Source organism: Microcebus murinus, chromosome 15 (genome assembly GCF_040939455.1).
Source record: "Microcebus murinus isolate Inina chromosome 15, M.murinus_Inina_mat1.0, whole genome shotgun sequence".
In the NCBI taxonomy this organism is placed as follows: Eukaryota; Metazoa; Chordata; class Mammalia; order Primates; family Cheirogaleidae; genus Microcebus; species Microcebus murinus.
Genome location: NC_134118.1, coordinates 62017204 through 62041046, shown reverse-complemented (window position 1 = coordinate 62041046; position 23843 = coordinate 62017204). Strand labels below are relative to the sequence as shown.

The 23843-nt window shown below is 38.4% G+C and overlaps 1 protein-coding gene across 9 annotated transcripts in view; it reads right to left on the bottom strand.

The window, feature by feature from the left end:
* Window positions 1-23843, bottom strand: part of FAT1 (FAT atypical cadherin 1) — a 122000-nt gene that overhangs the window by 26457 nt on the left and 71700 nt on the right. For 5 of the 9 annotated variants that reach the window (XR_012923260.1, XR_012923259.1, XM_076010648.1 and 2 more), the window contains exons 4-11: window positions 19397-19458; window positions 18218-18547; window positions 17636-17846; window positions 16414-16482; window positions 15333-15472; window positions 10027-10302; window positions 9688-9898; window positions 540-4607 (exon numbers count right to left, since the gene is read on the bottom strand). Coding sequence is in view for 7 of the 9 variants with exons in the window: in XM_076010648.1 (XP_075866763.1) it covers window positions 540-4607; window positions 9688-9898; window positions 10027-10302; window positions 15333-15472; window positions 16414-16482; window positions 17636-17846; window positions 18218-18547; window positions 19397-19458 (5367 nt within the window). In the remaining 2 variants the exon portion in view is untranslated. The remainder of the gene's footprint in view (window positions 1-539; window positions 4608-9687; window positions 9899-10026; window positions 10303-15332; window positions 15473-16413; window positions 16483-17635; window positions 17847-18217; window positions 18548-19396; window positions 19459-23843) is intronic. The other 4 variants (XM_076010651.1, XM_076010652.1, XM_076010649.1 and 1 more) reach the window with 1 other exon arrangement.

The window sequence follows — 23843 nt, the reverse complement described above, 5'->3', positions numbered from 1 at the left end:
ACATCAATGGAGGAAGATCAGTCAAATTTGTTGAAAGAAGGAGAAAAATAAGTAACAGCAAAAATAAACTGTACAGAAGATATATGATGTTATGGTTTAGAAGAATTAAGGATTTAAAAAATAATTTAAATTTGGTATTATATTAGCTTTCCTATTTATAAAACAAATCAAAGCAGCGTTAAAATGTATGAACACTAGCATTAAGCCAAATAAAATATAAAGACTGCTAAATAAAAATCTAGCCTACATTAACACTATCATTTCTTTTTCATTATAAAAATGCATATTTATTTTACAATGAGTATACAGTTCCATAGAATGAGTCACAAAAATAAAAAACAGCCTAATGAAACAATTATCAGCTTTGCTCCCATAACAGACTCGAAATGTAGCCTAACAGATGTTATTCCTACTTATTTTAGATACTCTTAACTAAAATCAACCCTTTAACTCCCAATTTTCACAAAATACATATCCCAGAATTTATACTTCTACAAGAATTTGATTTTAAATTAAATCATTTAGTCTGAATTTTTTACCTGTGATAAAATACGTGACCTGTCTGTTAATCTCTTCAGAATCAGCGTCCGTGGTGCTTAAGATGGCAATTACGCCCCCCGGGGGGTCATCTTCACTCACGGTCCCTTTGTAGATCTCCGCCGTGAATCGTGGCGGGCTATCGTTGACATCAGTGACGGTCACGTCCACGATGGCTGTGGAGGAGAGCTGAACCTTCTCTCCGTGGTCTGACGCAACCACTTTAATCTGGTAACTGTCTCTCTTTTCATGGTCAAGTTCCTTTAGGGTTGTAATCCAGCCTGTTTCCATGTTAATGGCAAAAGATTCGATGACTTCTACACTTTGTGACTGATCCAGGCTATACTTCACTTGGCCATTGGTTCCTGAGTCCAGATCAGACGCCCTGATCTGGATGACTCTACTTCCCCCTGGCAGATTTTCAACAATAAATGCCTCATACGGACTAGATTCTAAGACCGGGCTGTTATCGTTTGCGTCTTTCACTTGGATGCTGACATCCACAGAAGCCACCACCTCAGAGTCATCACGAGTGCACCTGGCAAGTATGGAAAACTGATACCACTTAGTTGTCTCATGATCAAGGCTCTTCTCCAGTTTCAGTCTCCCGCTCTGTCTGTCGATCACAAAGGCCTCATCCCTGTTACTTTCGGGAGTATTCCCTTTGATCAGGCTGTAAAGAACAGTCCCACCATGTTCTGCTCGGATGGTATCTATTTCTGTTCCAATAGGCATGTCTTCTGAAACTGTATAGGTATAAAAGGGTTCTGAAAATTTTGGAAGCTGCATTTCTGGTGGAAGAATTTTAACATACACAGGAACAACAGATTCTCTTGGTGGAGACCCATTATCCACAGCCCTAACAAAGAAAGTGAAGAACTCATTTTCCAAGCCGATTAGGCTTTCCTTTGTAGTGATTACGCCAGACAGCTTGTTAATTTCCAGATTCTCTTTAACACTTTCAGAGTCCGCTTCAATGGCATAGGTGACGTCCGCATTGGATCCCTCATCGGCATCACTTGCAAGAACTTTAATGACTGATGTACCTTTGGCAGCACTGGATCCGATGTTCACTTCATACTTGGTTGCTCGAAACTGTGGCGCATTATCGTTGTCATCTGTGAGGATGACGTTAATGGTGCAGAAAGCAACTTTTCCTCCAGCGTCTTTAGCCATTAAACGAACTGGGATTACTTTCTCTGCTGGAGTTTCTCGATCAAGTTTTTCCAAAGTAAATATCTGTCCTCTCTCGTTTGTGTAAAATCTGTCTTTGGCAAAGTCATTTACAATATGGTAAGAAATTTGACCATAAATACCAGAATCCCCATCAGTTGCCTTAACCTCAATCACCAGAGTATGTAAGGGAGCATTTTCAGCTAGTTCCACTTCATATTCATTCTGAAGAAAAACAGGACTGTGCAAATTGCCTCCAATTACAGTGACATGAACCTGAGCTGAACTTCTAAAAACTCCATCAGAAACAGAAATGTTAAGGCTGTAAAATGGCTTCAAGGTGTGCCGGCGCAGGTTTGAGAGGGTGATGATCCCCGTTTCACTGTCAATGACAAAATTTTTATGATCATTTCCAGACAGAATGGAATATTCCAACTTGTCTATGTCAGAACTGTCTGCATCATAGGCTTTTACACAGGTCACAAAATGCCCGTGAGTGGCATGCTCGCTGATTTTGGCTTCATAGATCAGTTGGTCAAACAGTGGTGGATTATCATTGAGGTCAGTGACATCCACTGTGACAATCACACTGCTGCTCAGTGGGGGCATACCACCATCAACAGCTCTTACGAAAATCTTGTGCTGCTGGAACTGTTCATAATCCAAGGTTCTGACTAGTGAAATGAGACCAGTGCTGCTGTCTATGTGAAAATGATCATGACTCTTGCTATGATTCCCGAACAGCTGGTAAGAAATCCCTCTATTTGGTTCTGAATCAGAATCTGTTGCTCTCACTTGCACGACAGATGTTCCAATGACAGATGCCTCAGACAGGGTGGCTGCATATGACTGCTGGACAAACACAGGAGGGTTATCGTTGATGTCTTCCACTACAATGTCCACAAATACTTCAGCATGAGCCCCAGTCAAGGAGTCAGTTGCCCGTATGCTCAGCTTATATGCAGGGTGGGACTCAAAATCCAGAGGAGCTACGACATTTATAACTCCAGTATTAAAGTTAATGGTAAACTGGTTAAAAGGGTCTCCGTCTGTGATGCTGTAGAACACTTTCAACCCTTCTGGGCTGTTGGCTTGTACATGGACAACCGGGCTGTGCATCTGGATGTTCTCTGCGATCTCTGCACTGTAGAAAGGCTTTTCGAACACGGGCATGGCTTTGTTCATAACAGTGATTGGAACAATAACTTCAGCGGAAAAGGCCGGGTTTCCTCCGTCTTTTGCAACCACTGTGATGAGATACTCTTTATTTAAGGTGTCAAGTTCAAACTGCCTTTTCAGCGAAATTTCACCCGAAGGTCCAATTTGAAAGTGTTCGTGGTGTTCCTTAAGGTAGTAATGCACTTCCCCGTTTCTGCCACTGTCTCTGTCTACAGCAGTGACGTAGCGAATGACGTGGCCCACCTCAGTATCCACTTTAACAACAGCATAGTAGGGAAGGTTGACAAACACTGGTGCATTGTCATTTTGGTCTTCTACGGTGACCTTCACAACAACATGGGCTACTGCTGAAGGTTTATTTTCTTCTGTCACTTCCACGACCACATTGACCGACTCCTGCTGCTCGCGATCAAAGGGAATACCAGTGGTGGACAGCACTCCCGAAGTGCGGCTTATTTTAAATCTGCGATCTGGGTTGAGGATGTGATAGAACAAGGGCTCATTGATTGGATTCCCAATAGCACTAATGACAGCTAGTGTTTTGGCTTCAGTGGAATTCTCTTTCACCACTGCAGAGTAGGAATCTTGGGTAAACTTTAGCTGACTCTCTTTGCTTTCTTTCACATTAATTTTCACAGAGGTAAAGCTGGCAAATCTGCCATCAGAAGCTCTAATGGTCAACTCGTAGCGGCTTCTTAACTGAGTTGTGTTTTGTACAGTTATAGTACCAGTCTTGTAGTCCATAAAAAACTTTTCCCCAATGTTGCCTTCAGTGATGGAGTACATTAACTGTGAGAACGAGCTTGAATCAGCATCTGTAGCATTTACTGTGATGACCTTTACTCCTTTGTATGATGGCAACAAAAGAGATGCTTCATATACTGACTTGGAGAACACGGGAGGGCAGTCATTAATGTCAATGACATGTACGGTCACATTTGCTGCATATTCAGCAAATAAACGTGGCGTTCCCATGTCGTGCACTTGTACAGTAAAGTGAAAAATACTTGTTTCTTCATAGTCCAGACTTAGGACTGTATGAATAGCACCAGTGCTGGAATCAATAGCAAAATATTTGTGTACAGATGGCTCAACGATGTGGTAAACAAGCAAGGCATTTGACTCTTTATCAGCATCAGTTGCTCGAATCACTAGAGGGATGTTCTTGTCTGTTAGGACCACACTGTTAATTGAAGCTGATTCGCTAATGAGTCCTGTATATTCTGCCTGCATAAAAATTGGCGAGTTATCATTCTCATCCTGCAGATGCACTAGGACAGTTGTATTAGTGGACAAACCAGCCATGTTAGTTCCTTGTATTATCAATGTATAAATGGGCAAAGTTTCAAAATCCAGGGCTTTTTGAGTGATGATACTTCCAGAATGTGGATTAATATCAAAAGCATCACCTATATTTCCATCTTTTATTTCATATACCACTGATGACTGACTATGGGCTGTGACCATTCCGACAAAACTCCCAATGCTGACAGTTTCACTAATTTCAACAGAATATTCTTTTGACGTGAACTTAGGAGAGGCATTGTCAGCAATTGTGACAAAGACATGCACAGAAGTTATTTCACTCATTGGTGGATTGCCTTTATCTGTAGCTTTTACCATTAAATCATATTCCACTTGGTTACTTCGGTCTAATTCTTTGGCAGTTTTTATAGAGCCCAAGATGGGATCAATTGTGAAAGAATTTCCAATATTTCCTGGAAGGAGAGAAAAAAGTATGTTAGAGAAAAACACAAGGAGCAATAGAAGTAGTAGTATAGCTGGAGAAACAGAAACAAATACAGGTATCTTGAAAAATTATATTCTGAAATTAAGCAGAAATTCAGGATATAACACTTGAACAGAACCTTCAATTTGTTTTATTTTTATCCACCTAAAACCAGCTATACTTTTCAGAATTTTCTTCCTGAATTATGACAAGCAAGAAACAGAAGAAATACTACCTTGTACCTAAAGCCCAAACTCACTCCCTGGGTTGAACTGGGGAGGCAGTGGAAGGACGTGGTCATCCTCCCACAAAACAGCTCAGTTAATAATTTCCCACGGGTCTCTCAACACCCTTCCGGAACACATTTATATTTTCAGCAGTTATACCTCACAAATTCTCAAGATTCTTCTTCATTATAAAGGAATATATGTCAATTTTGTAAGAAAACTTACATCAAGTTTCAAAAGAGCTGCCTCTTATTTTAAATATTCAGAAAATTGGTAATAAGTTTTCATAACTTATTCATCCCATTTTACAGGTTTTGAAGATTTCGACAACATTCCCCTTCTTAATCTTTTTCAGGTCAATTTATCTTCTAGGTCAGTGGTTCTCAACTGGGGTGATTTTGTTCCCAAGGAGACTTCCGGCAATGTCTGTAGACACTTCTGGTTGTCACAGCTTGGAGGGAGAGAGTGCTACTGGCATCTAGTGGGTAGAGAGCAGGGATGCTGCCTAGTACCCCACAGCACACAGGGTGGCCCTGCAACAAACTCATCTGGCCCAAAACATCAACAGTGCTAGCTGAGAGACTGCTCTAGAAGGATGGTTTTACTTGCTTTTCTTTGGACTTTTTCAGGCTATATTGTATATATACATTTAGCTCCAACTGTAACTCTACAATATTCCATAGTTTTGTACCATCGATTGAAATCTTTTTGAAGAAAACAGCAGCTTTCTACAGCCCTTTTGGAGATGTTTGAGCCCGCAGGTTTGATTTGTCCATGAAACCTCCACCCTTTTTCTATTTCATAAATGAATGTCCAGAATTCATTATCCCCATCATAGCATGAAATTTATTTTTCCCAAATGAACTATTACACCTACCTAAAATAAAGTTCATTTGCCATTTAACTGACTTCTCAAATTCTTCTTCCTCTAGGTTTGCAATCAGTATGGCATTTCACAGACCAGATCTACTTAGTGTGAGCTGCAAACCAGGGGATTAACCAAGTACTTCTTTCTCCACATCATTAACAGTAAACACTTCCTCTACAGTCTTCATTTCCTTCCTTTAATACATTTTCCAAAAATCCATGACCATTTTTTCGGAGGCCAGACCCAGCCTGGTTTTCATTAAGTCTGCCTGGCTCTCAGACGCTCTCCCCCAAGGCAGCGTCTTGTCTGCAACAGGGCGAGGCCCAGGCTATGCTCGGGCCTGGTGCTTGGAGCTGAGCCCTGGCCCATGATGAGCTCCTGATGCCCCTGCCAGGCTGCTGAGACACTGATTTCCGGCCTGCCTGCATTTACAACAGCCAAAGATCCCAGGTCCTCTCTCATGGCGGCGTAGGCAGTCACCAGAGCTCCAGGATCCTTTTCTCATCCTACCTGTGCATCACCCCTACCTCCCAAAACTGTGACGGACATAGCAGACTGTGGCAACTGTCTCCATCCCCACCCCTCAGACTTCTTGTGTCTGTACTCATAAAGCAGATGATCTACCATATTTTCATTCTTCAACATGCATTTCTCTTATTTTATTTCGTATAGGGAAATACTTTGCCAGTAAAGCTTCAAATGTGTAAGGCCTCAAAGAAGAATGAATAGATTTCATCCACACCGCAGCATGTTCAGGCTGGCTGTGCCGGACACTCCGCTTCCCAGGCAACTTGCTCCCTGCCCTCCAGCCACGCCGGCAACCTCCGTGGCTCCGGAGCCAGGAGCGCGCGCTCACCGCCGAGCCCTTTGTGGTGTGTCCTCTCCTGGACGGTCTTCCCCAGCCGCCCTCCCTGCTGTTCCACTCACTCGTTCACTCGCTCAGGCTGTACTCGAGTGCCCCTGGCTAAGGCCTCCCTCGACGCCCCTATTCAGCACGGCTGTTCCGTCTCCTCACCCTGAGTTTTCTTTGCAGCATATAGTCTTGCTCTTTATTGGCCATGGGAAATGGAGGAACACCCTTTATTATCTGGGGTATCTCCACTTTGATAAAGACGGCTCTGAGCCTGTCACTAATAATAAAAAGTTAAATGGGAGCCCAGCTAAGTGATTTGATGTATGGATCTCACTGTCTTATTACAAAGGCAGAAATCATCAGATTTGCAGGCAGGAGAGCAGCGTCATACTTATTTGGAGAAACACGGAGGGCCGCTGAGTGGCATGAATGTGCCACTGCCTTTGCTAATAATAGGTACATTCACCAACCACTGACATTTTTTACACATGTGATATTTGCGAATGAATTAAGATAAGGCAGTGGAGAAGTCTGTACTAGGTTGGGGGCTTACTCGTTCACTTTAGCTAAAATATTAGTGACTTTCTACACAGCCCTAAATTGTTCTCTGTATACGCAGACAAACAGCCAATTTGTGCTCTTAAGCTATCACTCTACTGCACAGAGCTGCGCAGGGGGTCGCTTCTTCCCCTGCGGACACCCTGGGGACGGTCGGTAAGGACCTGCTGGCTGCCTGACAGGACAGCAACCTCTATCAACTTTCAAGGCAATTATATTTATTTAACCTAAGTTTGGGAAAGAAAACCAATTCTAATCAATAAGTGTATTTACTGTCTTCTACTTCTAGGCATTACAAAAGTTTTAAGGCAGTGCTCCAATAATCTACTTTTAAAAAAAGACATAAAGGAAGAAAACATCACACAGTCAGAGTATGGCACTGACGTTTCTCCAGCACATAACCCCAATTGTTACTGAAAATATCTTTTCATTAATTCCTTTTTCCATAAACACTCCTAATCAGGCCAAACCTTTTGCTTAATAAATTACTGCCAATTAAACATGCGGTATTATAGAATGAATTTATAACTAGCCTTTTGAACTTTACTAAATGTTATCTGACACAAATTACAAGCAGGTGATTATGAATAAACTGTTAAATGACAGGCAGTGTGAGCATTTTATAATTCATACTATTCAGACAGATACACACACACACAATTCTAGTGCATTTTAATAGTGGTTTCCTACAAAGTAATTATTTAGCATAATTTTTACATCACCAAAACTATAAAAATATCTTCTAAAAAGCTCTAATTCTACATTGAAATAGGCCATTGGTCTCATTTATTCTTTGAGGGTAGACAGATATCCATTCTTAAAATACCAAATTACTAAATCCATCAGTCACTACAAGCATTTAAAGAATGCACATGCTTTTACTCAGACACCAACAATCATATTTTAACCACCCAGTTGTTGAAAATTATGTGAAAGCTAAGGGAAAGTTTAACATTTTCTCCTACATAAACCCCGTCAGTTTGTCTATGACAAAATTACTTTATTGAAGTGTTCAGGCATGCACAAATGGAATGCATTGCTTTTTTAACAGCTAAATTTCTGAACCAGTGGAAAAAAACTTCATCTTTATTCAAGGCACTACCTACACTACAATACATTTTAACACTGCAATCACAGGCAATATGTAAGATCTTATTTGTGAGTAATGAAATCAATTTGGTTGTCTTAAGGGAAACAAAATGAAATTTTAAATATGTTAAGAAATAAAAATAGTTTAACTACCTAACACACATCAGTAAGTACTTTTTTTTAATTACTCTACATTTACTCAGGTTTTGATTACACGATTTATAGTTAACCTACATCTGTACCAATTCTAATTCCTAGAAGAGACTATTTCTAAATATATAGAGGTATGGACTTAAAAAAAACTAAAGTCAAGTTAAATGGAAGATCTTATTTCTCTGAACTCATTACAAAGAAGACAGAAATAGACTATATTCCTTGTACTAACAGTGGCACTGAGGAAAATGGAAAACTGTGAATTGCCTTCTCAATATTTAATCACTCATTTATAGTATTTGGCATGAGTAGGCAAAGTCCCAAAGCAATGAGATTTCTGACTGTATAAATCATGCGGACCCAACGGTAACCCCTACCCATCAAGCGTGAGTACTCCCAACATGGCACCAAGCACATAAAACGAGCTCCACTTGCCTGTGGAGTGAATGCAGCAATAGCAGCACAAAACAGAAGAGAAAACGAAAGCATTTTTCACTTTGCCAGGACTGCTTCTTGGTGGTCCTCCTTGCCGCCCCCAGCAAGACTCCAGGTTTCTTGCCCTGTTGTCCCTGGAAGGGCTGTCCTGCCCTGCAGAGTTCCAGGGGGTCCCCTGGCCCTTGCTGCCTCATGCCCAGCTCCGCAGACCCCTGGCCTTGTCACCATTCCTCTGGTCCAGTCCCAACTCCAGGGTCTATTTCAACTACCCAATTCCATGGATGAAACTCACCTGGTTAAAGGTAACTGGTTAAAGTGAGTGGCAAAAAAAGGGCTAAACCTGGGAAGGGCAGGAGGGGCATGACACTCCCTTTCTGAGATTTGAGTCAACTGGAATTGCATGCGTCAGCACTCTGTCATGGGATTTCTTGCTCTGCCTAAGAGAAAATACCCCCACAAGGTAGTAAAATGTTAAATTACTAGGCCAGCATCTTCCTAAGTGTGTTTCATAGTTAACTGATATAACAGAGGAAAAGGTGTGGTTATGATAATTTTGGAATTATTGAACTGGTCAAATAAAGTTTCCTTACCACAGAACTTCTCGGAGTCTTGACTTACACTAATATGGTGAATCCTCAAGAACTTTACACAAATTTAGTTAGGACTCTACCTTTGCTCTCCGATAGGCTAAAAGGTTTTTGTGAATTTTTTTTAAATCCTCTTCTTTCTCCTAACATGTAAAAATACTGTAGCTAGAGATAAATTTTAAGCAATTTTTGCAGAGATACACAGAAATGCCTCAATTATCCAGAACCAATTTTGGAAAAGAAGAAGTAGACTTCAGCTAAGTACAAAGTTAAAACTCTACTGAGTACTCCACTCGTACCTGATTCAATTGAGTACAGCACTTCAGCATTTTTCCCTTTGTCCTTGTCCAGAGCTGTAACCTGCAACACCACTGAGCCCACAGCTGCTGATTCATACACCCGCCCTTCGTAGGAGGAACTGGTGAACCACGGGGCGTGGTCATTCGTGTCGCTGACGTTGACAACAATCCTTGCAAAGTTGCGTTTTACAGGGACATCTTGATCCCGTACCTAAAAGAATCAATACATTATCAATCCCGTTGAGGTTTTCCTTATAACTGATTAAAGATCATTCTCAAACACATGAAACCTTTCAGGACCCAAAGGTGGCAGAAGACTGAGCAGAATGCCCTACCTACCATGACTGTGAGAACATGCTGGTGAATGGCTTCATGATCTAGCTTTTCACTAGTATAGAGAGAGCCAGTTGCAGGATCAAGGCGAAATTTCTTCAGACTCAATGGATCTATGCTACTCAGCAGAGTGTAGCTTAGTTTGTTTTTTTCATCCTTATCCACAGCACTGATTTGCAAAATTTCTGTTTCTGGCACTGTATCTTCAGGAATAATAACTTCATACTTTGATGTAGCAAACTGAGGACGATGGTCATTTGTGTCTATTACTTTGATGAATACCTATAATGATTGACAAAATGACTCATGTAATCATATTCCTAATTGTGATATTTTAATATTTAAAGCAGGAAAAAATTATACGTACACTAATAAAAAAAAACAATTATTTTAGCAAAACAAAACACTAATATGAGAAATAAAAGCAACAAAAGTCTAGGATCAAAAACTTCTTAAAACATTTCTCACTGATATATTACCTAAATATGAGTAAGATAAAAAGACCTTTCTAAATTCTTGAAACTAACTTTGTAGACAAAGTGTAACACTTTTCCTACACAACCCTTTTTTCTGAAATGTAGACTTAATTTCTCTTATATTTCTACAGAGATGTCTGTAGATTACTCATGTAAAGATAGCAGAATTAATAGAATTTACAGAAGACTAATATCTTGTATCAGATTTGACTGTTACTACCAACCTGTTGAGATGAATGACATAGATGGTTAGACTATCTAAATTTCTCATCCTAATCTTTCACACCACAAATCCCTGATCATAGGTGTTTTTAAATATATAAAAAGAAATGTGTTTTAAAATCATTATATTATCTCAAAATCTACCATAAGTAGTAAATATGTTTATTCCCTAAAAGCAATTTTTTTTTTTTTTGAGATAGGGTCTTACATTGTTGCCAAGGCCTGCAGGCAGTGGCGTGATCATAGCTCACTGCAACCTCAAACTCCTGGGCTCAAGCAATCCTTCTGCCTCAGCCTCCCAAGTAATTGAGACTACAGGTGCACACCACCATGCCCGGCTAATTTCTCTACTTTTTGTAGAGATGAGGTCTTGCTATGTTGCTCAGGCTGGCCTTAAACTCCTGACCCCAGGTGATCCTCCTGCTTTGGCCTCCCAGACTGCTAGGATTACAGGCGTGAGCCACTGTGCCTGGCCTTCTTAAAAGCAATTTAAATAGACTGAAAAGATAAACTCTCTTAAATATGTCAACATAAAAACTTCAGAGGAAAAAAAGCAGTTGTTAAAAAACTCAGTCCTAAGCTAAATTAAAAAACAAGAAAAAACATTTACTTTGACAGTAAGAGAATTCATTTTCAGAACGAAAACATATACATGGATGAGATATAGTGGAAATCAGTACTGATTATAAAACATGGTATAGAGTTTAAGAACAAGAAACCTGAGCCTTGTTAGCTCGGATGGAAGAAAGAGATCTGCTAGCCCAAACGGCACAGGACGCCAAAGTCCCAGGAATGCACAGGGGAAGCTGTTAACCACATTGGTGCAGGTGTCTGAACAGAGACCTTTCTGTGAAGACCATACCAATGTACTCATAGAAGACTAAAACATCAAACGATTGGACTTGTAACATTAAATTTTATATGAATATTAAATGCATTCACCAAACCAAAGAAATGTTTTACACAAAAGCTTTGTAAACACTTATTTCTAAAGGTCAGTGATGATCCAGAAGGAATGGCTATAAAGATAATTTCTACAAATTAAATCATTATATAGTCATTTCCACTATAAATTTAAAAGTCACTTTTCCCATGTATTGGGTGTTAAGTGGAGAAGTTTAATCCTGCTCCAAACCCAACTAATCCTTATTAGGTCAAAACAGCTGAAAGTAAAACCAATCATTTTTGATAAGGCAATTCAATTGAAACATATTAATGGGCACTCAGATGCTTAGCATTTGCCTATGTAGTTCTGAGGGTGTAAAATAAATGCACAACAGTCCCTGCTCTCATAAAGCTTTCAGCCTCATCGGGCAATGCATATACAAAGCGCAATTATGTTTTATGTATTATCAAGTACACTTTTAAGAGTCCAGAGATTGGCTGGGACATTCGGACAGCTCTGAAGGTGGTAATGCTTTGCTTGAGAGGGTTTGGTTGGTGCGTGAACGTGTATGGGGAAACACTCTCTCAAAGACATGAAGGTGAGAGCTGGAACTGAACATCACTGGACAGAAGGACATAAGGGACAATACAGCAGGAGCAGGAATAAGGTGGGATGGAATGTGCAGAGCTGGACTCCCGAGGCTGGGGAACTATATACTCTGTGCTTTCTGAACCTTGTGGTCAGAGGAAATTCACCTGCAACATGAACTACAGGGACAAAGACTGGCCAGAGGAAGGTGAATCATGTGCCAGGTGGGGGGACAAGAGCCCAAGACAGTGTGATGTGCAATAGCTCTCGCCTTCTGAGTGCTTACGGGCTGGTACTCTCAGAGCTTGACGGGCAAGCACCCAGTGTCATCTCATGTAACCGTTACCAGGATTCTGTGAGGGTGGTCATCACTACCCCACCTTCCACCTGAGAAAATGGAAGCGTAATGGGTTAGAGCTATTTATTTGCCTATGTACAAGAGCAGGAGGCAGAGCTGAGACCCAAACCAAGCCGCCTGTTCCCGTGCATGCAATGCTGATGGTCAAGAGAAAGTGAAAGAAAACACAAAAGCAAAGCTGTTCCCAATAAAGAAAAAAAAATGGTAACCGGATTTGTTAAGTTATCTGGAGATACAAGATAAAGCAAAGTGACTGACGTCAATACTGGGCAGCATCCTAAGAGGAGCACGGTGGGATGGGAAGGCAACAAGAGCTGTTTCTGCAGAGCAGTGGCAGCCGTGTGCCGACCCTCCCTCCCACTGCACACCTCGGCTCAGGATCGCCTGCTTCACCCACCATGCTCTCCCAAACCTCCTCCTGAACATGCTTAACCCTGACATATGCTGCTGCTTGCCTGGATGCACAAAATCCACTTTGTTGGTTTTGAGTTTTACCTACAAACCCAAATCTACCCTGCTGTGTTCCAGGGCCTTATGCACCCGGTTCTGGTTTCTGTGTTGCTATGCATGCTCCCCGCACCCCCATTCCTCTCTCCCTGTTCTCTGCCCTAGACTGAAAACCTAAACCTAATTACTGATTGTTCCCTTTGTCCCACACCTTCACAGGTCAACCCGGGCTCAGTAATCATTCTCCCATATTCTGACTACCTTTCCCTGCCAGCATCTCTTTAGATTATCAAAACCCTCTGAAAATGACCCGAAACAAGTTATATTTCCGTATAAATGAAGCATTGAAATGTGAGATATACTGTGCCCCTGAGAAAGAAAACTAGAATATATTTCTTGGGTTTTACAGGAATTTTAGTCAATGTACATCATATTTCATAATAAGTTTTTAATTATACTAATTAAAAATACAATTATTGGGAAAGAAGTGCAATACTAATTATTCATTGATGTAATAAATAATAAATGCTTCAGGTAGATGTATTGTCTTTAGCAATGAGAATGCTTGGCACACCAGGCCGTTTCCACTGCTTGTTAAGTTCCTTCTGCTAGATTTCTGGTTAGTTGATTACATGAACAGCACTATAGTTATACTCTTGAAATCCTTCTCTTAGAATTATCCTGTTAGATTTATTACAATTCTTGATGCTTTTATTCTCATTTTCATGCTCTAAAATTTACCTTCAAGAGCTTATCCTTAAAGAGAGAGAAAACCAATTGATTCTGCTTGTCTCTGGAATGAGAACAGCTACTGACGAAATTGAAATTTTAATACCGCACTACGTTTACATGACAATCTCAAAATGATCCCAAAAGCATACAGAATAGTGTACATATATCAATTTTACATACACAAAAAAATCACAAGGATTTGGAAATAGAAATAAATTATTCACAACTGGCTTTAAATTATCTACTCATTTGTTAATTGAAAGGACATTCCAGACTACAGTTTTTATCCTATATAATGCAACTAAATGATTTAGCAGATGATCTGTCTCACTTAAGATTTAAAATAGTATAACCTAAAGCTAGAAAATTGGAAGTCAGAAGCATTTTATACTCTACTGTTTAACTTCTTCCTTTTTCTTTTAGAACATAGCAGATTATATACAAGCCTTTAGCTGCTATCAGCCTAATGTAAGCTCCAGATGGTAGCATTTTTGTCTGTTTTGTTTTCTATTATTCAGCTTCCAAAACAATACCTGGCATATAACTAATGTTTAACAAATATCTATTGAATGAGTGACTCTGCCTCCTCCTGAAACCTCACAATGCCCCTTCATTCAGGAATGTTCCTTTCGTATAGCTCAAACAGCCCACACTGAGAACCAAAGAGAATTATTAAAAAGAAGAGAAATTAAAAATTTAACATATAGCTTTTTAACATTTAAGTCTGAAATCTCAGTAATCTGGCCATCTCTGTCATCAGATAGGAACAGTAAAAATGTTAAAGGAATTATTAGAACAATTTTATCAGTTATTTTACACACTACTAGTTAAGGTAGCCAAGGTGGGGGGGAGTGCAAAAAAAGTGATTTAAAAGATTAATCACTTTAACCAGTTTTATTGAAAATGACAATTCATCTTCAACAGAGATGTATTTTATAATAACACAGTTGAAAAATGAGTACCCAATTAGAAGATTCTGATGGCAAATGACAATGTAGGTTTTTTGTTTTTAAAATCATTTCTCAATATTTTCAAAACTTTTTAAGTATATACAAAAGCTAAATTGGGATTTGGAACTAATTTTCTTTCCCTAAATAAAAATCCTTGGGGCTGGGCACAGTGGCTCATGCCTATAATCCCAGCACTTTGGGAGGCCAAGGTGGGAGGATCACTTGAGACCAGGAATCCAAGACCAGCACAAGCAACACAGGGAGACTCTGTCTCCACAAAAAACAGAAGAATTAGCCAGGCATGGTCATGGTGGCATGTGCCTGTAGTCCCAGCTACTCAGGAGGCTGAGGTGAGAGGACCGGATGAGCCCAGGAGTTTGAGGCTGCAGTGAGCTATGATGCACTCTAGCTGAGACAACAGAATGAGACCCTATCACAAAAACACAAAACAAAACCCAAAAAATAAAAAAAAAACAAACAAAAAAACCTTGGCATAGTTTATAGTTTTAAACTGTATCCACATACTAACATACTTCTTATTTTAGAACCTCACAGGGCAAAACTAACTGTGTATATTGCCTGTGGACCGTTAAATCTGAACGTTACCTTAATCTCCCTCTCACAAATACACCATTAGTAAGTAACTCACTTACCTGGGTAAGGATAGTGGTGGTTCCATCTGTAGCCTCAACTGTGAGGTTATAGTTTGATTTTTGTTCTGCATCAAGAGGCTTGGCGACGATGACGGTCCCAGTGCCCTTGTCCACATCAAACTGGCTGTCATAGTTGCCACCTAGTTTAAATGAGGACAGAATCAGTAAAAACAGGTCACGGGATGAAAATCTGCCATTTGTTCTGTGACTTTCTAATACTTAATGGCAGTGGGAAAAACCTTCTGGTATACTGATCAAAGTGATTCCAAGAAGCAAGCATTTAGAAAAGGCAAGAAAAAAGCAGCCCATTAGAAAGACAACGCTTATTAAGGCAAAACTGAACCCGTAATTGTCAAGGAAGCAACCGACTGAGAGGAAGGAAGCAAGAAAGCAACTCTGAAAACAGAAAACGCTGCTAATATTGCCAAATGAGTTACTTTCAATTTCCTTTTTCAGGGGATCTGAGTGTCTCTTCAATTTATATCTCAGTAGCTATGTGAAGCATCATTGGCCATTTAAAAGTTTTAAGTATTCAAAAAATGTTTTTTGATATTTTGAACATATTGCCCTAGTAAAAATAACTATTAAAAATAAATGTTAACTCTAAAAAAAGGCAGTTAACTTCAATTAGTCCTGGCTACTAGACACTATCTGAAAAGAATTTATTTTCCCATTCTTGTCAAATACAAAGCTTAATGAAGCAAAAAAGTTTCTGTCCTACTAATAGTAGCCAAATACATCCTCAATTATACTCTAGATAAAACCACTGAACTTGAGACACTTACATTAACGAAATGGAATGGAATGAAAATAAATGTTTAATGTCATGATGAAGTTCTACTACTAAATCTAACCAAAAAATGAAACAATGCACACACAGTCTTAAGTCAAACCTAAAGCTATGGATCTAAGGATGTATTAAGTCAACGTGTTTGCAGTTGGAATGGGTGACCATGTGCACACTATGAAAAGAAACAGCAATGAAAGACAGTCACTGGAAATAAGTTCTTAAAAAAAAAAAATTAATGCATTTATTTTAGATCTCATAATCTGAGGCAAATTATGTGATCTCAGCAGATACCTTCTGCTGTACAGTTCAGGTCACAAGTCATCTGAAAGATGTAAAACACTTCTCTAGCAAGTGTGTCTCCTGGCCAGCCAAAAAGAAGCAAGCAAGCATGGAAAGCAAGCACAGAATAAGAACAGTCAATCAAACCAGCTCCGAACACCGTAAGTATTAGACAGCCAAGTCAGATACTGCCTGACAGCAGCCTCTTGGTCTGGATATGTGACAAAAGTTAGCAGAAGCAAACGAGCTATTTTGATTACAGATAACTATGAACATAATTGTTTTCTTCCCTTAAAACTAAACTGCAACGGTTTCACAGGTGTTGATGATATCAACAATTTCATATACTACCCAAAACTGGGATAACAGCCCAGCCTTCGACTGTGAAAGCTCAGGGGGACAAAGCCTGTCCTGCTTGCACCCCAAGTCCCCACAGTCTGGATCCCTTCAGCTTCAACCTGCTGAAGGAGCGTTTGGGAGTAACATGGCTAAGGGGCAAAGGAGGAAAAATTGCAACACATCCTTTTGATCTTAAAATATCCTTGTAATTAAAATATTGTGAAGAAACAGAATGAAAAAAAAATCTAAGATGCCAAAGTTTAATGTGAATTTTTTAAAGCATGTAGAACAGGGTATTACATTCTATGTCTGAGCTAAACTGGATGACAGAAAAGGAGAAGAAATGGCTTATTAAGCATGTAAATTTTATTATTAGAGGATGAATTAATCTAATGAACCCTGCTTCCTTCTGAAAATTAGATAAATAAAACTAAAAAGCCACAGCTGGTACTTTAAAACAAAATTTGTAAGCTTATTCCCTACAAAATACTGACATGTGACAATCACACAGGCATAGTTACTTTAAATGTTCCAATCATAGTCATTAAAAATAATAATGCGCCGTATGTTATGTATTCATAATTAAAAATTAAGAAGCTGTGCTTTTAGACCAAAACATTTAGGTTTTTTAATGTAACTCCTTGATGCACATTTTAAAAACTTTACTTTTACCAACTGGATGGATAGAAAGCACCTATTTTAAGTAAATTTAATATACACTGCACATTGTGAAAAATTTTGCAATCAAAATATTATAGTTTAAAGCCAATTCTCCACCTACAGGTATTACTCCCAATATTAAATCATGACATGTGCACAAAACTCAGACACCCATACACAGATTCTCCTCAGTGTTACCTACACAAGGACAATGACAACCACGAGGAATGCTTACCAATGATGTCAAACCAGAGGGGTGTGCCAGGAGGCTCCACAGATATCACACCAATCATGTGAGCAACTGGATCACTTTCCATTACAGTAAAGGTAAAAAACGATTCTTCAAATGAAATTGGCTCCAGGGACGGTTTGGGTTTGGAGATCCATTCAATGTGGAGTCTAGTGGTTGATGACTTTTGTGGGCGACCATTATCAACTGCCTTAATCTATAAAAATAGGCCCAGAGGGGACACAAACAGCAAGTTAGAGTTACAGCCTGTAACTAAAGCATAGATTGATTGGTTCAGTCTTAAAGTGGGCTAATTTCAAACATTTCATATTTGTATCCTATATGTTTAATGCTTGATAAAAAGAGCGACCACTTCATGACCATACTCAACATAAATAAGCAAATGGAGTGACAAGTGAAAAGGAAAAACAAACTCATACTTCTCAAGCAGGATCAAGCATTGCCTGATTGTTAGGTCATAAGCACTGAAACCATTTACTTTAGGAATAAAGTTTTAAGAGAAGAAATCCAAGACTAGGTTTATTGTTAAAGTATATAAGAAATTCAAAGGATATGATCTTAACTCACTGAAAGAATGTCATATTCTCCAGCTCCAGAAAACTTTTTGGATGAAACCACTCCAGTTTTTGGTTCAATAAAAAATTTGCCATGCTCATTCCCATCTTCGATGCTGTAGGAGATTTCTGCATTGGGACCTTCATCTTTGTCTGTAGCTATGACACGATAGAGAGGCTCTCGTTTGGAGTTTCTTTCTCGGTCTGGTTTTTCCCGCTCTGGGAGTCTGATTTTGTAGAACTTTTGCAGGAACTGAGGTTTGTTGTCATTTTCATCCAGGATTTTCACAATTACTCTTGCTATGGTTGATTTGGGGGGATTACCATTATCTGTCACCGTAACCTGTTTGTTTAAAGGTGACACATCAACAAACGTTTTAAAGATATCCCACATAAAAAGTGAATACCTTCCTAATGGTAATCAACACTTCCATAAGTTCTACAGTACACAGGCCACCTCCCCTCACCCCGCCCGACAACAGCCCTGTGAGGAAGCCATCTTCCCTTTTTTACAAAGGGACTCAGAGAGGCTAAGAAAGAAACAGCTAATACTCCTGCTCTTTCCTGACCATGCCCACTCTCTCTTCTCAAATAACTATAACTGTAAAGTGAACTTCACCAAAATGTTAAGCTTCCAAAAACTTAACAATTATTTAGGCAGTGGAAGAGATCCGTGAAGATTCTAATTTAAACATTTAAAGAGACCTCTTAAAAATAACATATACTTAAAAATAAAATCTCCATATGCTACATTAAAAAGCTGTCATTTGTAAGCTTCATCAATAAAGTCCGCCAAATAATCATTTGAAAGTACATGTTAAACAGTACACCTTTTAATACTAGTTATCACCATTTTATTTTGTTGGGCTGTTTTCTTATACAGAAGTTTTTAATGCTTTACAGTTACGTTTGTTCCACATGTGTGCAAGTATAAAGTACACAGACCGGAATGGAGCTCAAAACGGTGGTCATGTATTCTGGGAAAGGATGGGGGAGGGGCAGGGATAAGGGACACACAAACTATATTCATGAAGTTTTATTTTCCTTTTCATTAATATTAATGATCAGAAAATAATATAACAAAATATTAACAGCTATGAATACTGGCTGATGGAAATAAGGTTGTTCTTTCTCATGATAACTTATAATTACAAATATTTTAAAAAATAATTAAAAACAAAGAAATGCTTACTTCTAATATGTGTTCATCTTGCTGTTCTCGGTCTAGTTTCCTTGATGTCGTTGTGATGAGACCTGCAAAATGATAACAGTTCATTAATACTCACAAAATAAGGTCAATTACAAAATACTGTAATTAAAACTACACTCTTATAAAAGTCTGAGCAAACCTCTAACTTTTTCTCAAGGGAAAAAAATGATTACTAGAGATATTTAATTTTTAGGTATGATTTTATCTACAAACTATCTACAAATCTATGATTTTATCTACAAACAACAACATATTTATCTACTTTAAGGATTCTTAAACACATTAGATAAACAAGTATTAAGAAAGAAGAAAAACTCAAAGCAGTTACATTTTCTACTTGTTAGTAGTTTCAATATATATTTTGTCAGAAAAGATTTTTAAAAAGTGAGATGAAGTTACGAGGATTTCAATCTCATCTATATCTCCTTTAACTGATCCAGAGATAACTGAGAATTTATAGAAACAACTTATACAACTATGTTAAAATGACCATTGAAAAACATAATGTTAACTATAATTTATTACCTTAAAACCATCTACCCTCAAAACTAAAAAGTTGTTATAAAATGTTAATGTGATTTTCCAGGTAATACTGCTCATTTAGTTTCTGATAAAAGAAGAAAATAAGTGATTCTCAAAGAAATTCCATATTCTTTATGTCTTTAATTTTCTTATCAAACTAGAATATCTGTAAATTTCAACTTCACTCTAGAACTTTAATTTTAATAACTGTCTGCTGAATAGTCAACATATATTGGAATCTAGAAGAACATTAAAACTGATAAAATATATTCTTGTAAAACAAACAATTTCCCCTAACCACTAAAATATCCTCTCCACTCTGTGTTGACAATGGACAAGTGCATGTTGGGTGATCCATAGATTAGACCTGAAGATTTGGTAAAGTCTGTGTAGGAAGACAACCAACAGGGCCAAACTTTCTCCTGCCCAGCATTCTGTTTTTTTCCCACAGGGAAACACTTCAAATAATTCATATTTAAGAATAGACTTTATCACTCTAATTTATTTTTCTCCTATAACTTTAATTTCACAGAACTACCAATTTTTTTTTTTACTTCTACCATCATTTAATAAAATAAGTAACATTTTAAAGGCTATTCAAAATGTTTCTCTAAAGTTGTAAATGAGAAGTTCATGTTTTCATTTAAATTCAAAGTTTCTTTTTTCTTAAACAGTTACTAAGGATCTAAATCAACACGATCTTCCCCACAATTCAATGAAGCAGTGCTCTTTCTAACAAGAAAAAGGAAAGACTATATACCAGCTAGATACTGGGATTTTTCCCAAACCATACTTATATAACAGATTACAAGGGTCTTAAGGAAAATGCTTCACATGCTTAGGGGTGTGAAAATGATGCTTAAATGTGGCACAAACTTTATTTTCATTAGTCAAAAACCTTTTGAGTTAATCCCTTTTTTTCTATCAAAAATTTGCCACCCTCTCATGACTGTGGTTTTAAATAGTTCTAGCATGACAATAAATCATATTCATTAGTTTCACCTAATTGTTCTAAAGCATCCATCACAAAGTAGCTATCAATGGTAATATCACATGGAGCAACAGCATGACATGCTCGCAAAATATTCTCTGCATAACACTTAATCATACAGCAATAGTACTGTGCAAATATCCCTCAGCAAACACAATTCCCCACTTTACAATTTACTTACAGCACACCAGAAGGCTAACAAAATGTGTGCCCACATTCATACTACAAATATAGAGCCAAAAAGTAACCTGAACATCTCCTTCCCAGATTTGAAATTATTTGTATGTTTTATATGCTTCAAATTAATTCTCTGATAACTCAGATGGAACATTAATTCCATTCAAATGCAATAAATTATAATGTTCCTTTCTTTTCCATTTCAGCCTTACTACTCCTATTCACTCCTTCAATTCTCATTTTAAACTGAAATGAGTATAAGCTCATTTCCAAGGCCTTCTCTGACAGGGGTAATCTGGGTCCTGCTGCCGGGTTCTCTGAGCCCTAAATTTCCTCTATGTAACATCACCCGACAGCATTATAGTCACTCATTTAAAAGTCTTCTATATTGCAAAGCCCATGAGGACATCTACAATATTTAAGGTCTTTTCCTGTGGCTAAAATTTGAAGCAATAATTCAATACTAAATATATTTATCAAAATCCAAATTTTGATCCAAATCCAAATCCACATGTCTTAATCCTACATAGCAAAAAAAGCAAATGTTCCAAGATTTTGATTGTGCTGACACTGCTTTGCAATGATTCCATCCCCTCTCCAATATGAGTCGCCACCTCCCTGGGCTCAGCTGGCGATTGAGAAACCTGGTTCATCATTGTTAGTTTACAGCTTCATCTGAACACCTAAGAATCAAGTCTCTCTGTTAACCAGGACTTTTAAAGAATCACTATTCTACTAATTTATATATTTTTGGCTTCTGATAATCTCTTGCAAAGCGCTAAAAACTGACAAGCTAAATATATATTCATAAACAATAATGATGTTGTCATGTTTACTAGCTCACAGACATCCACCACTTGTTCTGTCTGCATTGTTACTCTGCTTACTTTTCAGAATGTCTCCCCCAAATACGTTACTCTGAGACACATACATAAAACCCCAAGACAAGGCTCTTGTCCTCAAAGGCATACAATGTATTTAAGGATACAGCCCTCTTAGTAAAAGGTAGAGATGAGTATTAAACTATTCTCTCATAGTTCCTATTTTAGCCAAGACTAATTATGTGCTTCCCAGGATCCCACTCCAGGCTAAGGATTTTATATTTCACTTTCACTGGATAATCGCAGCAGCCCCATAAGGGAGACACACTATCTTCATTTTAAAGGTATCTGAGGCTTAGAGAGGTAAAATCACAGAGCAAATAAATGGCAAAGCTGAAAATGGACCTGAAGTCAGTCTGATTGCAGAGTCCAAGTTCTTAATTCACATAAATAACTATAAGTGTATATTCACAATTATATATTTAATATGTATGATTACACAATAAAATTATTCAGTGCATACATATGACTTTCTCACATTACTCTAGGATTGGAATGTTCTCTCCACCAAGCTCAGCTCCTTTTGTAGGAGTCTGCAGGGCTCTATCACGTCTTCATCATGTTTTATTAATCACAGCACTACTGTGATGAACCCTCGACTGTAGGCATGCACTTTACATATGTTATTTTCAGCCATTTTCCCCACTGCTTGCTCTGAAACACTTCCACATATTCTACTTTATGCTAAACATAAGAACTGTAATTGTGGCATGTTTAGTGGTAAAGGCAGTGTGCGGTTGAAGATTTTAGTTCAGTATAGACAGGCTAATTTCCTCAGTAGCTGTTGCTACCATAATCTGGAAATTGGATTTCTACCTTTCAATCCCGACTTTGGCAGGGATCACTTCCAGGACATTCAGTACGTTTTAACAATCAGCACCATTAGGCCAATTACAGTAAAACACCTGTAATACACCACTGAGTAGCCTATAAAACTTACATTGCTAGAGCAACTTTTGGACAAGGAGCACTACAAAAACCAGCAAGGCAAGACATTGGCATGTATGTACTTATGTATGTACGTATGTAACACGTACACACACACTTTTATGCCCAGACGTGCTGACAGGTTAAACCCTGAAATATTACCTGTGGTTACTCCTGGGAAATGGAACAGGTGGCTAAAGGAGAGGGATAAAAGGAGAGGGTGGAGAGGGCTCTTCACTTTTTACTTTATATACTTCCTTATTGTGGTCATCTTTAATTTTTAACAAGTACATAAAGAAATTTAACCATTAAAATATTTTAAAGCTCAGAGCAAAAAGAAATACTGTCAATTGTCTGAAAACTAATCCTAAGCTGGAAAGTTCCAAATAAATGATTTCTCTGAAGCCTGAAATATATGGCCATGTATATAGAAAGTTAAAACTTCTTAGCAATACTACAGTGGCATATCTTAAACAACTTTTTCTAATGTTTTTGAGTTGAAACAAATTTTTAATGAAACCTATCATACATGCTAAAATATCCCTGTACTGTGAAATCAAAATTTGCTACAGCCAGGGGATCTCTTACAATCCTCTGGCCCAAATCCTAAACTTTAAAAATGGGGGAAATGAGGTCTAGGAATGTTAAATAAATTCCTGAAGGTCAGAGTGAGCTGTACAGGGGAAACCAGCGTTGAGCTCTTACCAAAGAAACTTTTCAGAAGTCTCTCTTCCGCTATGGCCCTTTTCAACCACGGTGTGCATCAGAGTCATGGGGTAACCCCCATGCCAGAGCCACCAAATCACAATCTCCATTCATCAGGACCCAGCTTGTAAAAGCTCATCAAGTGACTCCAAGTGACTCTGAGATCCATTCAACCTTGTCGGTTTAAGTGCTTACAGAAGTTGAAAAAAATTCACTCTCTCTTAAT